Raw genomic sequence first — 17,876 nt, forward strand, 5'->3', positions numbered from 1 at the left:
TACTGTCGTAACAGATGGTGAACGCGTCGCGAGATCAGCTCCGGACACTCGCGCGCAGCCTGAGGCGAAGGATTAACATTTTTTCTCCCATCTCTCTCGTATACTCGTTACATTCGCAATTTTTATGGCTCTTTATTCCGCGTACATTGACGATATAACAATATGTATTAACGAATATTGTCATAACTTTGTTTACGTGCGATAAATCGAAACAGGTCTAAATATATTTCATTTTTATACATAACACTATGTAACAGTAATTGACATACAGTAATCAATTGTAATTTTAGTATTCTTACGTTGCAAAATTTTTATATTACTGAAACACTGAATAACCGAACTTGAGTGTCGCTTGCACAATTCTGAGCTGCAGTTACTGAAACCTGGAGTCTACCATGATGCGACGAATGACATCGATCACATCCTTCAACAATTGATCGCCAACTTTTAACAAGTGCGTCACGCAAAACGCGAGGGATCTTGAAGGAATACGTTCCTCGAACACCTCTATTTTCGTTTCGTGAAAGGATCCACGATATTTCATGTCACGGACACGAGTGAGAGAGCGTTTTATTACCATGGCTGGTGTATTGCTTCATAGAGCGGCGTATGTACTTGCGTTGCCCTAACGACGAGCTAGGTGAGTGCGTTCGTGGTAGTTGAAAATGGAATTGAAAGCAGTTCGGTGGCCGCTAATATCCGTGTAATTGGAATTATACATAGGCTCACTGGCCAGCAAATATACGCCTGGCAGAATAAATGAAGAAACACGCGCGCACACGCAGCATATTTAATGAGTCTCCTCAAAATTGATATAGTTTTTAAACACACTTAAACGTTAATTAAAAATTGTTAAACGTTAATTTTTCTTATGTGTTTATCAAACCACATTTCTTTCGGGAAAATCTGTGTCGATATACGGTTTCTCGTGCAGCGCGGTTTTCGATCAATGGAGATGCCGACAGAACATACTCGTATGTAACTGACGTTTCTTATGCCAGAAGATACCGTTTGTCGCCGAGATTCGCGCGTTTGCGAGCCACCAGTTGCATCCTTAGGACTCTGGGAAAAGAATACGGCATATTCTCGCGAGAGACGGCAGTACACACGTTCGTTCCCTCGTATTGCCGCGTAATATGCATTACGAATGCCAACACGAGTCACACCCATCATAGAGAGTTCCCGAGCCTGTGGGTGGCGCCATGTATTCGCGAATAAGTCATATGGCCGGCATCCACGACGACCTGCCAAGTGCTTCACGAAGCGCTCGAAGCGACTCGTTATTATACGTGCACCGTCCATCCGTAGCGAGATTTTATCAGCATGAATAATCGCGCGGAAATTTTAATGTCCGTTAAGAGCAACGACACCTGATCGCGAGAGAATGACGTATCTCGCGAATAACTGTACGCGGGTGTCTTTCAGACGTGTTCGCCATCGACATCGTTCACGTATCAAGAAGAACACTTGATCAGTTTGTTTGGATCTCGATCAGTGTATAAAGATTGGACTTTGTATACTGAAAAAAATATTTCATGTGTTTTTCTAGTTTTCACTTTAATCATTTTTATGCTTTACGTTATCAAACTATCTATATTTAGATAAGCAATATATTCAAGTGAAGCGATCATTAAAAGTAAAAACGTTGTAAGAAATGGGAATACTGCGATCAAATGTTCTTACTTCAGCTGGCAGATTCTTTAAAACATGATGTTCGAAACCATCGAAACATCGAAATTGGATACATTTAAGACAAAATCGACGTACCTCCCTAGACGGTGCCCCCAGGACGCAGGGGCTGTCCGGGCGGCGAGGCGCACTGGCCCACCGCTTGCTCGAGAGCTCGCTCTCCTCCTAAAACAATAAACGCGACCTGTAATTAGACAAGACGAAGGTAAAGGTGATAGGCAGCGAGGTCTGATGAGCGCTATTATAGCAATCGTAATGGCCGCCTTGGAAACGAAATTGCTCTTCGCAGAAAATTAGCGAGAGGAAGGAGGACCGAAGGGGGTGAAGATAAAACAATCGCGATATAGGTAACTCTAGACGTGCGCGTGTAAGTCAAGAAAAGGTAAATTTATTTAATATTCGTTAAAATAAAATTATATTAGATTCGTACATCATCAAACCAATGCAAACAGAAAATTATTTCTTCAGTTGTCGATGCAAAAAAACATGTTAAAATAATTCGGTAACAAATTTCAGAACTTTTATATAATATTTAATTTATTACGCAAGATTTTAATCGAAAATTTATGTTTTAAATAAATGTATTAATATGAATCGCCATGGTGTAACCGACTGAAGATTATTATATATTAGAAAAAATATGAGTATACTACAGCAACCATAGTAATGTTATACATGTTTCTCGCTCATCAATTGACGACCACAAATGGAGTTTCATTATAATTATCATCCACCGCTGCATATCGCGATAATCAAGACTCGTTAATACACTCGCGCCAATGTACGCTCTGTCTTTAATTTCGACCTCCTTGAATGGAAGCTGTGCGCTGGTGGAATGAAGCAGGTGCCACATGATGCAGTGCTTATTAACGGTAAATATATTGCAGGAGGTAAATCAATTGTCAAAGCAACAATTGCTTTTCAAGATAAAAGAGCACAGTCAAACGATTCTTATTTTTACAGTACACTACTTGGTATTAATATAAAGTTTATGATAAGTATAACATGTATAATTAAAAGATAGAAATAGCAACATACATCGATATAATATAGATTTTATATATGCAATAAATAATTTTTATGATTTCTGCAAGTTCTATGAATTAAAAAAGCAATAGTAAACATAGAAATTCAAGCGAGAACTAATTTATGATATCTCTAATAATATCCCTCCTTCTGTGTGTAAGAACGCAAATCAACGCGGCAATATACAATTTGGAATTGTGCTGTGCGACACGATTAAAGCGCGGCATGAAATGGCGAAACAACGCTAATGGATCAATTACGCGAGTCACTCGAAATGAAACGGTATGAACAGAGACTCAGACAATTATCTTTCCTCCCCTCGGGCTTTCCACATAGTGTGCACGAAATAATTAAAATCACATCTCCGTATGATATCAACGCGCATATTGTCATTGTACTGATTTGACAATGTCTGTCAGTTTATTTGACAGTCCCGTTGCTGCTCGCAGAAAATATCTATCACAGTAATGTCATACTTCAATGGTGTTTCATTATGTCAAACTTAATGTAGACCTTTATGACAATTTCTAGCAAAGTACCACATTACGTACATGCATATAAATATCTATACATATAAACACACATTTTATGGATTTAATACTTTCATCGATACAAGCACAGTGCTATAAACATATCATTGTATTAATCCAACAGTCATATACAATAAAGAAAAATCTACATAGCGCGAGAAACGATCAATTTATAAATGCAAATCCGTCAAAATGAAAAAGGAAAGCAATTCAAATAATTCATGAAACGCGAAAAATTAATTTTGTCGTATGGTGCCGAGTACATACGAATTGCGATGCGCAGGTATCTGGTGCAATCTCGAGTGGCATAATTCGGGACAGCGTTTTGCTGTAATCCACATGAAGGCGACAGCCGTTTCTTGTGGTGTCGCGTCCCGGCGCGCACGCGAGCGCGATTATTAAAACGTTAAAACAATTACGGCTTGGCTCGCGATGCACACGAGCCTACGAGAGAAACGTAGGGCACGAGATAGAGAGGCGGCCGTGTTGGAAGGAATAATTGCGCCATCGTTTCTTGCCATCTCGACGTATGTACGACAAACTGCGACGACGCCCGCGACGAGCGACGATGCATTATACGCCGCGGCCGCAGTGCTCGCTCTCGCGAAAGGCGAGACCACCCGCGCTCAACTCAATGCGCGACAATGAAACAATCTCGAAAAAGATTCGAGCGAGCCGATCGACGGTGGGAACACTGCGATCGCGTAGTTTCAAGCCTTGGGTATCGACTTGCGTAAGAGCCGACGCTTTAATTGGCTGATTTTTTTTTCAAACAATGCACATGGAATCGAATGTGATCTATATAATGTCTTTCTCCGTCGGCTGCAGCAAACATGTTTCGAATTCTTTTTTGATGATACAATATATGAGTTCCTTTTTTATGTATGCAATAAATATTTCTGTCAATGTTATTTAATTGTTTCTTCTCTTGGCTGATTCTTAAGATAAGAATTCTTTATTTTCTTACAATTAATTCAGAAATGCGCAGACGTGCACAGTTGACGCAGGTTTATCAATTTCGCTGCGGTATTTCCGGATTTATTACCACGAGAGAAGTAATGCGAAGGAATAATTACACACATCATTTTCCTCAGCGACAGTTTCACTCGTGATAACGTGATAGTGTAATGTATATACCATATATCGCGCATTTTTTGTGCAATATATTCCTTATCAATAGAATTATTTATTGATAATTGTCGTACAGTCACGTAGAATTACGAAACGCTACTCTTGCATACACGTAGAACGAATCAACTCGCTCTTTCTCGTAAACTTACAGCTGTGCGAATCAGCAAAAGTGTAACTACAAGAGTGAAAACGCATCGCATACGTGCGTTGTACGCATTATATCGTACGACCACCGCAACAACACGCAGGCGTGTTCCCGCAAAATTATCATTATCATCTTATTATTACATATTGCACTATTACGACGAGCGATCGCACGTAGCGCACGACGGCCCCCTGTTACGTTTACTTTCGTTGGATTTCTCCTATTTTCCGTAATGCCACGAGATTGCGTCGCGGAAATTGAATCGGCGGCGCCTTTGGATACGCCGCGCCGTGCGTGTTGAGGCGCGCGGACAACGCATCGCCGGTTTCCCCCGAACCGATCTAGTCGAGGATGAAAGCTGGCGGATGAAACTATGACGATTTGCACTTCCGCGATGGAAACGGGAACGCGAGGTGGTTTACGTGCCGCGACCGGGAACGACTCGCGCGATTTAATAGAAGATTCCGACGCGCCGCTTAAGTGGCACGTCGTTCGTATTACAATGTTACGTTATTTGGATCCGCGTGGGCGCCGTGTATAAACCCGCTGATAGAAACGTGAAACATCGCAGAGCCAGTTCCGCAGTTCTGCACCGAAAATGGATACGAGCTAAGTACGTTCTCAGACGCCTTCGTTCAGTGCCCCGGACTTTGTGTGCTTTATTTAAGACAGGTAATGACGGAAACTCTTTACGCTCGGACCGTATATCTTGTACATGATGCAAATGTAATCGTGAAAATCTCGTTAGGAGAGATACTTTACTTTAAATGATATTTACCGTATTAGATCATATATTACGTAAGTTTAATCTTTATTTAATCTGTAGGTTTAATATGGGAGAAAAATTTCGACGGAAAAATGAAATACGTCGTTTGGATTTAAAGAAAAGCTTTATCTAAATGTTGATTTTTAATTCTTCTATAAAAAGGACTATAAAATAGGAAATCCTTGGTTACTAGACTTACAGTAAAATTTAAATTGTCAATAAATTCCGCCATTTCGTACCCACGTCGATCAATAAAATAAAAAGAATTTACTTTATATACAGTAAACTGACCATTAGCTGCGTGGGATTTAATTTATCGCATTTCGGAGCTCGATTTATGCGGCTGACTCTTAGAATAAACACAACTGGTTATTTATATTAAAAGGTATGGGCCCTTCTTGGCGTATTTATGATTTCGTGGCACGAATCCATGTCGCCCACGCCTAAAACCGACTCTGAAATATTCGCCTGTCGCGATTTGCCCGTGGCTTTCGCGCCGCGGCGAAATTCTCGCCGTTTTGTGCGACCGCAGAAAATTTCTAATTAACTTATAGGATGCAGAAATTCGAAGCATTTCATGGTTGCGTTCCATGACAGATCGAATTGTTCATTAAGCAGAGTTAGAAGACCTCTCAGACACAGAGCAGATAAGATACTTTGATAAAGACAAATACGTTAATATTAGAGTCATGATTACGTGAGAAGCTTGCTCAGTTTGAGAGTACTTATTCATTCGGTCGATTCGTTGCACGTGAGTCAGATTTGTCTCTTAATTGCATATCGATCGCTTCGCGCTCGAGAGCGAACGCGCCGTGTGCGTGTGCACTCACGTGAGCCGCACTCACGCACCGCACTCATGCTGCCTGTCCTGCTCCGTTTCCCACGCCGTCTTCGGATCGTTAATAGATTGGAACTTTGAAAGCTCGGACATTCCGGGAGTAAGAGTGTTTCGAACGCAAACGCCGCGTAATCCTGTTCGCGCGCCGTTGTGTGAGTTATGCCAATCGGGTGTACCGTAAATTATAACTTTCGGTCATAAAAGCGGGACTATGAAAGTGATTTGCAACGCGGTAAAAAGAGAGATATCTCTCCCGCACTCGTCTTCTCCCTGCCCAATTATGATTTTCGTGCAACCTGGACAGGGAAGAGACGGGGAAGCCCTTAAATAACGCATAGGACCATCGGAGCGAGTGCAAAACGCGCACGCGAGCGATTACGGTAGCACATGATTTAAAAGAGTTTTAGGAACGCCAGATATTGGCGAAATATTTATAAATTTATGTAATTAATCGTGTGTGCGCGCATGCGTTTATAGTTATTGCAGCGCAGTTAGAAAGGCGAGCCCGATTATGTTAGTCAAGATATAATTTCACTTCGCGAAAAGTTAATTGCATGCTACGGCAGATAAATTGTAGATAAATTATATACTAATTTAAGAAATGTTTTCTTCCCGTACATATATGTCCATGTATACATGACAGCCCAATTAACATGATACATTAATTTGTCACAATATGGTCCTTTAATATATTATAATACAATTAATTTATCAATGAGCTTCATTCACGAAAACAATTAAAAAATTACAGATTACATACGTCCAGTTTGATAATTATTATTTTTTCAATGGCGGAGTAATCATGATATTAATTGTATAATCGCACTTATACCGCACGCTACTGTAGTTATTGCAATGCAGTTAGAAAGTCAGTTGCCGGACCCGACCGATTGTGTGCACCAAGTTGCTTCTATTCGCCTCGTCGAGTGTAAACACGTAATTACATTAAAGACGCATTAAAATACGTCTCGGCTTGCGAAATTAACAGTTATGACTCATAAGCGCCGTCTCAAGGCGGATATCGTTTCCTCGCGCCCGAGTGTCGGATATGGGACGCTAATGGTCTTGGTTTAATTGCTCCTTGTACATACGCTAGGATCTACAGTATTTTACGTGGTTATTTTGCCTCCTATATTTTCCATAATGTCTCCCACTTCGTGTGCTGTGGATAATAGGTACGCAGTACGGTCATGGTTTATTTTCTCTTTTCTCTGTTCCCCGAGGGACTAATCTCTTCCTTGATAAATATGTACAGATAAATCTGGATGGTAAACGCAAAGTACGATGAAAGTCCTAGAGGTATTTTCCATCCTTTTAAACATTCTATATGATATTAAGTGTCGTCGAGTACTTGTTCTTTCAGTATTGTTAACTTGTCATTTTTTTTATGCTAACATTTTACAATCGCATTTTTATTCGTATAAATTTGATTCGGAATTAACTGTTACACAGACTTATGACATTTCGAATCTTCGATATAAAAAAGAGATTTACGGTGACAAAAATTTAAGACTTAGTTATCGAGATAGTCGAAAAAGAAAAAGATTTAGGATTTATTGAACTACAAATAAACAAGAAGAGTAATGTGATGCTTTGTACAAGATGAATAAAATCGCGATAAAAAATAGGGCCGTTAGGAAAGACACACGATGAGAAGAAGAAAATAAGAACGAAAAAAAAGAGCAAGACGCGAGAATTAAACTGCTTCGTGTAAATTATGTTCAGCAGGAAAATGTATGCGAACCTCCTAAAACGTAGTGGGTGCGACTCGCACCTGCTTCCAAACGGTGGTACGTGTCAGCCCGCAATTTATAAGTATCGATACAAGAAGTTTCCCAGCGGGACGGTTGGGGCAACAGCGAGATTTATACCTGGGTACCACCGAGTAATATCAAAACAGAAATGTGGAATGCGAAAGGGGGCTACCGTGCGCCAAGTCATTCAATAAAGAGAAACAATGGGGGCCCCGGTGATTTACGAGGGTATTACCAGCGACCCACGTACACGCTTAGATCTACATATTATACCAATATCCTCGATGTTACTAGACGAACGTTACCGCTATTCGCCTGCACGTTTTCCATGTGGTGCGCGAGTTTGACTGCCACGTCGCTAAATCGCGTGACTGAATGCCGGATCCGTATTTCCTAATTTTCCGCTTCATGTCGATAAAAAAATGTGAAAAAGCTAAGAAGTAATAAAGAAGTAGAAGAAATATTTTTATATAATTTATGCACGTAACAATATATATAAAAGATATATTTAATAACAAAAGCAACGTCGCATGCACAGAGAAAACTTCATCATGTTAATTCACCATATATATTGATCGGCTTGCCGAGGCTACGAGGATTAAAAAGAGCCTAAATAACCGACGAGATTATGGGTTCGCTGTTCTCCGCAGCGATGCTGCAAATATTATGATATCGCGATGGCGCATTATATCAAACGGATTCGCGCAGGTGAAGGAAAAAAAAAGACAGAAGGAAAAAAAGAGGGAGGAAGTGAGCCAGGACCTACCATATAAATCACGGAGGATGCGATCAACGCAATAAGGCGCACATAATAATGACATATATCATCGGACTAATAGTAGGCCCGCGATACGATCACGCTGGGCGATGCCAGGCCCCGAGAAATCGCCAGATCTGCCCCCGACTGCGCGGACTCAGCCGATCGCTTCGTATCGTTATAATCGGCCGGATAATTACATTCGTTCAAATAACTGCGCCCCATAGACCCGTGCCACGTTCTCCGCGCCCCTGTCGCGCAAACTTCTCCGTATCGGAATTCAATAAGTGGTGACGTCAACAGCCCAGGAGCTCCAACAAAAGTCCAATATCGCGATAGAGAGATAGTGTACAGAATTAAATCACGATGAGTGATTGGTATGATTCCGAACAAATTAGGATCGTATTAGGTTACAAGTGTTTTAAGTTAATGCTGCTGGGTGCCTACTCTCGCTTCAGAAATGATGATCCCTTCTCTGCCATTTGTATTCCACGCAAGAATCGAATGACGAGCGTTCGACGAGCTCGTTAATTTTCACGATGAGTGAGTCGATATCTTCGTTTGGCGCAAACGAATGTATCCGTATCGTTCGTGCAATGTTCGGTACGCGAATCACGGATGCACACGGAAATTGAGAGATAGCCCGCTCTCCCCGTAGGAGGATAACCGAGGTGGTCATCCGCAATAACTGTGACGTTAATTGGTGTCTCGCCAAGTAATTACCCTGCTCCTCGTTACACCGAATGTGCTCCTGTTTAATGGCGGAAAAAACGCGGCCGTGACAATGATGACGGTTTATTCTTTCGCGGAAACAGAGATCGTCGTGTGCATAAAAAACGAGCGCGCATGAACCTTTCGAATACGAGACGTCGCAATTTTTCACGCAACGCACCTCGCTTTTCCTACAAATGCCACGGTGAAAGTTTCGCGGGGAATGCTCCGATAGCGAAAACTCGTCGGTAAGGAAAGGCCGTACACAGGACCGCGAAACTAGACGTCAAAAATGATGTCTAAGCCGTGCATGAATGCGCGGGTCATTACGTATGCAGAGTTAAGAGTTAGGAGCACTTGTTGCGCAGATCACGGGCGAGAGCAATGGTATTTGTGAAACAACTCGCGTGCATCAAAGATTTTCTCTCCAGGACGCAGTACTAAATTGTGCATTTCTTCTTACTGGATCGAATCTAGGTCAATGTTGTGGTAAAAAAATGAGCATTTTTGCGAAAGAATTTTATATTTTTAAATAAAATAAAATATATATAGTCATACATATTCACGAAATTTATGAAAAAGGGCCAAATTTTGAATAAATTTCAAATAAATATTTTGCCAATAAAAATCTCGACAGATGAAATAATTATGTAAATATTATAAACAAAATAAGTGGTAAATGTAACATCATATCAACGTTACGTCATTTTATCGTGCAATATCTCGATATAAGAATATAAGTCGAACGAATTATGCAAGTAGAACGTGACATATGGTATCAGACTCAAAGTGGACACGAGCATATGCGAGTGCCGGTGGGCACAAGTTTCCCCGGAGCGCGCTGATGGAACGTGCTCGAAATAAAGTCGGAGCAGATCACGATTCTGATCGATCGACCGCGTGTTAAATACAAGCGGATCGCAGCTCGATCTCGCCGCATCGCACCTCACGATGATGCACCTCGTCAAAGTCGGCGATGCTGCTTTCTCCTTTTGGTTTCTCCGGAAATGCCGGTCAATGCGGCACCGGCATTCCCTGGCGTGATCGAATTAACGAGTGTCGATAAAGCGCAAAAAAGAAACTCGATTATCAGATATAACGGTCAAAAGAAGCGATCTTGCAATGAGATAGAATTCGCCCATCAGCGAAATTCATCTCACATTAAGACAGAAATGTAGATGCAAATGCCTGAGAGTGTCAAATATCAAATATCTGAAAAAATATAATAAGATAATGAAATTATAATTTTCACTGATTTTGCAAATTTCCACTATGCGTACTTGTTATTTCCTCAGACAGACTCGACCATCCAACTGGATGATCTTCTAGCAACGAAATCGTATCACACCTTATAAAATATCAAATAGAGCGTTTAAAATCTCGAAATTAACCATGCGCGAGTACTCGATCGGTCGTAAAGTCGCTCGCCGAGATTTCCCAGTCGGCGGACAATTTTCTTCGCTCTACGAGGTGGAGCAATCGCGCGATGGGAGCGGACAGAAGGTCGCAAAACGCGGATAAAATCTTTATGATCGCGGCGTGAAACGTCAAATAATTGCAAGGGTGGCGATCAAGGCGAGGAGATCGCTCGGACGTGATTTCACGAGCGACGTAACGCGCGAGATGAACGTATACTCGCGATGCGGGAGATTATCGCGAATATAATATAAGCGGATTGTGACACTTCGTTTACGAGAACATGCACGCAGGCGGCTTGACGAGGATCCGCCGGTGTTTAAGCGATGATATACCGGATCATTGGACGATTCGCTTTTACATCTGAGGGCAAAACGCGTGCGCGTTCGCGAGATAATAAAGGTCGAAATGCTCGTTACGTTTATTTTAACGGCTTCAGAGTCGCGCGCGCGGTGATTGCGCTGAGGGCATATAAAGCGCATTTGCGCGCTTCGTCCGCATAGAATTTAAATAGCCAGCCGTTGGAAGCGTTAATGGACGTACACGCAATTATGGCGAAGCCGAACGGTATTATCGCCGCGATCACGAGCGTGTGCGATAATTACGACGTTTGCAATGCGTCGCGCAATAAATGTTAACTTCCAACAGGCTTAGCGTGATTCGATGTACATAGCGTCAGATTTACGGCAAACCCATACGTGCTTTCCTGACCGTACGCGCGATAATGGTACGCGATTACTATACGTAAAACCGATTTTCCAACACTTTCGCAAAATGTTTAAGGGATTATTAAATTATAGTACTACTAACGCTGAAATGAAAGTTAAATGTTTCACATCGCTCACTTCTCCAAATTAATCTTATATAAAGGATTACATCACCGCGTTTAGAGTACTTAGATACAGATTAAAGATCGCAACACGCCCTCTTGAAAATTTACGAGTCGGTCGCCCACATTTGGGTTCTATGATCATTATCCGTTGATCTTCAACAGAATTTTTGCACGACATAATTATAGGCTGAACGAGTACCAACGTCCTTTAGTACCAACCAATACAAGATTGAGTTTTCGCCATTATATGGTCACATAAAGCGATGCACACCCACCACTACGGTGTGTTTAACAATGTCTCTCAGTCTGACAAAGGCATTACGGTATACTATCTGTGCGGACCGCGAGACGTTTACTTCGACTTCATTGAATCCACAAACAACAATGACTTTCTCCGCGCGTCGAAAGGAGGAAGTTAAACGAACCTACAACTATTCATCGCTAGCAAGATGCCCCGGCGCTTCTCTCTCGAAAAATGAATTATTTATTTCACACAGAACTGGCCCAACGGCCTCGACCAACGGTGAAAGTGCCGGACTCGTTCGAATATTTCTGCAAGGGGGATGGATGTCTCTCGACCGATAGGTTCACTCTCGAAAAAGAAGTAAGAGGAAAGCAAGAGGAAAGTCTCGATTCAACAGAATATACGTCTTTATATCCGCATAGACGGAAAAAATGCAGGAATAAAAACTTGATCGACGCAATTGATTGCTTATAAAACATGCATATTGCAAATTGAAAGCTATTACCTGTCGAGTGAACAAAATGCTCGGCGCTTCGGAACGTCTTCGCAAATTGCACCGCGAGCGCGATTTAAATACGCTGGATCTCGACATCGCGAAAAAGATAGCAGAAAGCCAGGTGGAAGCCTCAGAGTGATTTATTAACGCTAGGAAGTGGAAGCCATCCTATCTGTTAGATCTATTAGCACCTCGGACAATAACAGTGCCGATCTAAGTACTTAAATAACGTGCGTGCGACTTACTCGCCGCCCACGTGTACTTCTTATGGTTGTGCGCATACTGTCTGTCTCTCTCTTTCTCTCTCTGATTCTCTATCTTGCTCTCTCTCTTCCACTACCGTGCTCGAGCGATATCGATCGTGAAGACGACAAGATTATACGTTAAGGGAAACTCTATTACTCGGATGAACGATCTCACAAAGGGACGCGTATCGTATAGCGAGCAGAAACGCGCTGGAAATTTCATCGATACTCTTCCCATCGGCTCTGTTGCGCCTTTTAAATGTCACTGCAACGTTTCCGCTCGGTTATCGCAGAATGCAAAATTTTTCGCGAGAGCGGATTTCAATGGAAATTCTCCTTCGTTGCATCGCCTCTTCAGTCACCTTGATCTCCCATCTCTCACTGTGCCGCATAAAATGCAATAAATTTGAAATATATGATACGCGTCACATTCTGTAGACGTTTCGCACAAGAAATCTCAAGGGACGATCTCAAGAGACATCTTCCCCGGATCATTTCCAAACGGTTTTAACGTCTCTAGATCGAGATGCGAGAAGCGCGCAGATTATGCTATCAGCGGGCAATACACCCGGGATGGAGTGCACTTTCGACGGAAGATGGACGTGAGTGCCGACGGAGGTAACGCGAGCATACGCGCGACCGGCGAGATCGAGAACCGCGCCGCGGCGCGGCCTTAAAAGCGACGGCCGGCGCCGTCGCCATCCGGCCACGAGCGCGATTCGCCGCGGCGCGACGGCACGACGAACGTTTTGTCGCCGGTGATTGGCGTTTGAAAGGACAAGCGCGTACAATGCAATTACCTTGGCCTTAACCGCCGCCGCCGACCGATGGGACTCATGGCAAATATATTGCGACGACGCCGTCGTGTACGCGTTTCCCCATAGCATCGTGCCAGCAAAAGCGGACTTCGATTCTTTCTCAGTATCGGATACCTCCACTCATTTGACCAGCTCAAACGAAGTGCACGCTCGCGTCTCGTTGAAGTAGATCGATCCCAGTACTTATCGTTCTGCGATAAACGGTAGTTTGGCAAAGCGACGTCGGGATATCGAAGAATATAAGTCTGATACTGAGAGAGAAAGAAAGAGAGGATAGCTAGTAGACGATTTCAGCATTTGTATATCTTGATCTTCGATGCCACACCTCTCGTGTAAGAGCTTTATTCATAGTCGCCAAGCCTGTTCGATGTAAATAATTATCGTTTCAAGAATCTATAATTACCCGTGCTCGTTAGAATTTCTCATTAGAATCTACGATATATAACAAAATTGCAAACCGAAAATTCCCGACTGCGAAAGTTTTATGACGACCTTTCCAGTCAACATCGTCGAGTAACTCGTCGAGGTGCCGGCGATCTAATCGTATGATATCATTCGGAGCCTTCACATTTTCAGAAGCATAATTCATCCTTTAGATGCCTCGATCGATAACAGGTTTCGCGAGCATTAATTCTCTTCGCAGAATGATATACGTTCGTACATTATGCGCGGCGTAAGCCTCGTGTCCGATGATGTGAATGCATGCATGCCTCGCGCGTCAATATCCATATATTAGAATTTCGTTTCATCGTCCAATAAATCAGACTGATAATATGTATCCTAACACATGCAGCCGAGCTGCGCCATAATTGCAGGCGTCGTGGCAAGCGTCGTGGTGCGTTACGACTCGTGACTCGCGTCCGGAAGGGGTTAATTAGCATGGCCCCGTCCTCTCGTGCTTCCGGGGGAAGTTCACGGAGAGACGAAAAGAAAGAAAAGGGGAGAGAGAGAGAGAAAGAGCAAAGGTTACTTGAAGTTTTCGCGTTTTCACAGTGTAAAATTATCGAAAACTACCGTATGCTGCCTTCGCAGAGATAATTGCGATTACCTCGCGCACATCGTTTGGAAATACCGAGAGCGATTCGAGATTTCGCTTTCCGGGAAAAGAGGAGAAGAAGGAGCATAAGAAGAGTGATTTCTCTCTTCCTTTTTTTTAACAATTTTGACGGTCTCGACCTCTCGAATATTCCGACCCTCAACTCTCACTCATCAAAAGCGTGCGGAAGAGAACACGGATGCTGTCTTTAATGCCAAATTCGTGGCCAAAAATGTGCATCCTCGCGTCACGACTCGACGTCATTTACAGCTGCCGAATGGCGGATCGTCACTAATAGTCGACAACTACGTTGAATCTCGTGACGCGAAATCATCGTGAGTCTAATTAATACCAAGAAGAGCCACGGACGAGCAGGCGACCTTTGACGGGTTAAACTCTTCCGGAGGGTTCATGTAAAATTGATGCAATTAGGACTTTCAATGTTTACACGAGAAATAAGCTCCGATCGTAATATCCTCGAATCAGAAGTAATTGGTCGAAAGTTATGACGCCTGTCTCGAAGATCACCGTTATCTTGGCACGGAATCAGTTGCCATGAGCCTTCCTTAAATTTTACGCAACTAACGGATTTGCAACGCGTATCTCTGATTGAAATCAAGTTTGTCCAACAAAAAATGTCAATAAGTTAAAAAGTTACATTTCAGAATTAATATTACACTCTCCAAACTCTTAACAGAAATTAAACTCAGAAAATAAATTATTCATTATTTTTACGCGTACTTTATTATATAAAATATCACCTATATACATATATGAAAATCATCATGTTTATAAAAATCAATTTTTGGCCGGCATACTATACTGATAAAATCAATGCTTTTGATTAGCATATATATTATTGATATCTATCGATTGATATATCTATTGATTGATTCTAACTGGACGTGCAATTTTTGTATTCGCAGTACCAGAGCGATAAACCTTCCGTCATAAAAGTAATAGATATTCATTTACTAGTAAATTTTCTATGGCGTAAGAGTCCTAAAGCCGTCAAAGGACACAAAGCACTCTCAGTGAATGCAACCGCTTACGGCGGCACTGCCGACTCCGCATTTGCGCGCCTCCAATACGTTAAACTCGGACTGTAATCAGTTCTCTCTGTTACGAGCGGGCGCAATCGTCCCTCCCTGATTTTACGAGCGCATGGTGAGAGGAGCGCAATTCCTGGATCGGGCAATAAAACGATATTCTCTATTGTGAACTAGCCTGGGCGCGCGTCCACCGGCTGGAAGAGGACGCGAACGGACGGGAACAGAGTGACGAGGGCAGAGGAATAGAGCGGCGGCGAAGAGTCTGAACAGGCGGAAAACCGTACGGCCAGACGCGGCCCCGGAGATTTACGGGTCGCCGGATAACGAAGGGGACTCATCAGCATCAGGCAATAGCGGCGCTACACCGGTCGGCCTTTTGTGTCCTGTGCCTGCATACCCGATGCACGGAGTTCTCCGCGTTTCCACGGCAATTCCACGGTAAAAGAGAGAGAGAGAAAGAGAGAGAGGGAGGAGGAGAGCCGCGAGCGTTCAATCAATTTAATTACTCGCTGGAACTCGCGCATGCCAAAGCGGGACGCGCTCGTCGAGATCGCGGCGCGTTACGGCGCGGCGAGAGGTAGGACTATCGCTCGTGAGTGACTTGTCTTCGGTAGCGGCGTTAAATCTTCCCGTAGTGGATGACGATTGGAAGTTCAGAGATAAAGATCTGTATCGGCTGTAAATCTCGCGCACGGGATATGTACGATACGCCGTTGAAAACTCCTGCAGCTGCGCCGTTCAAAGAAGGATTTGTTTCATGAATCTGCTGGGACTCCACCCGCGCTCCAAGTTCGGTTGGATGGATCAAATGCTATATAAACGCAATACTAATTGATGCGCAAGTGATGTAAATCTATGCGCAATAATAACAATCTTTGCCGAATTAATTTTATATAGAATGTTCTCATGATATAGTCGCTACCTCACATTTTGTAAAAAAGAACGTCTAAGAAAGACGTACGTCGATACACTATGCAAAACGGAAGACTATTACTAATGAAAAAACACGACTAACTCATCTTCATCTAGCAACTTTAAATCTTCATCAACTGAATCGTCAATTTTAAATGTGCATCGGTGAATATGAATGCCGCGCGAATGCGATACGATTCTCTAAAAATACTGATTGCTCGAACAATCTATGAATATGAAGCGCAGTAAAAGATTAAGTTGATCTTTCTTCTTTTTATTGTTCTCTGTCTTTTGTCGTTTTGCAGTTATGCTAAATAAGAGAACGTGATCGTGAATGATTGTGGGTGATTTAGGATATCTTTAAAATTGCAAAAAATGTGAAGCAATCTCGATGATCGCGGTGGACAAATTTATGCCGTGAAAAGTGTCATACGCGTGCGCATGCCATTAATACGGATCATTAGATCAAACGGAGAGAGGGAGTCTCAAAGGGGGAATGGACTCTAATTATTCTCGCCGACGCATGACAAATTGATACAATCGGGGAGACTGATGACGCGCATTCACCGGGGTCGCATGAGGACCAAAAGATGACAAACAGGTATGTTAATTGCGAAAGGGCACGCATCGCGCCGCATAGGTGTGCAATTCGAGCGCAATGCGCTAGTGTTTTACGACTGTTTTAAGGCTGACTGAAATACGGCGACCGATGAAATCGGTGCGAACTAGCACTGTCTTCCTTATGACTTTACAGCTCTTGCGCAATGACACGCACGGCCACGGACCAAGTCTGGAATCCTCTCGACCGTTCCCACAGTCTCGATTAATCTTTGATACTGACCATCGTGCACCACAATGAATTTTATAATTGCATCGATTTTATAATTGCAAAAGGAATTAAGCGACCACTTCCAATTACATTTCTATACTTTAATTTATGTAAAAGGATACTTATAGAAAACTTTTGGAAAAGAATAATTTGGTAAAATAAAATTTTGCACACTTAACATATATATTGCATATATATTACACATTTATTGCATTTTTGTCCTTCTCTTTCCTACCGCGTTTTCGCGATTATGTAGAAAATTGCAAAAGTGACTTGACAATGTTTACGCCTCATGCAAATCCTCGCGTCATGTAAATTTCCACGCCGCATGTCGCGTGATCGGCAATCTTCAATCTTCTACGACACGCATACGACTTATAATGTAGACAAGAGGCTCCCATAACTCGTACAGTCATTTATCTCAAATTTTCACGTCATTATCCTCGTGTTCGATTACACGAACGGCATTTCGCTCACCACAGATAGCACGTATTAACGTTATCAATGAAATAGCAAGCAAAGCCACAAGCAGGTAATAACACTGCTGGGACAGTACAAGAAGGTACTCCATTTGACGAGCAAATAAATATTTTCATTAGACTACGAGCGTTTTTCCGCGCGCAGCATGTAATCCCTAGTGTTAAATAAT

At 42.6% G+C, this 17,876-nt stretch overlaps 1 protein-coding gene across 1 annotated transcript in view; it reads right to left on the bottom strand.

Moving 5' to 3' along the window:
• The window catches only part of LOC105279682 (zinc finger and SCAN domain-containing protein 26), a 325,080-nt gene that overhangs the window by 214,658 nt on the left and 92,546 nt on the right, over positions 1-17,876 (bottom strand). Inside the window, exon 3 of the mRNA XM_011339603.2 lies at positions 1,768-1,854. Coding sequence (XP_011337905.2) covers positions 1,768-1,854 — 87 coding nt within the window. The remainder of the gene's footprint in view (positions 1-1,767; positions 1,855-17,876) is intronic.

The sequence above is a fragment of the Ooceraea biroi genome, chromosome 8 (genome assembly GCF_003672135.1).
Source record: "Ooceraea biroi isolate clonal line C1 chromosome 8, Obir_v5.4, whole genome shotgun sequence".
NCBI lineage: Eukaryota > Metazoa > Arthropoda > Insecta > Hymenoptera > Formicidae > Ooceraea > Ooceraea biroi.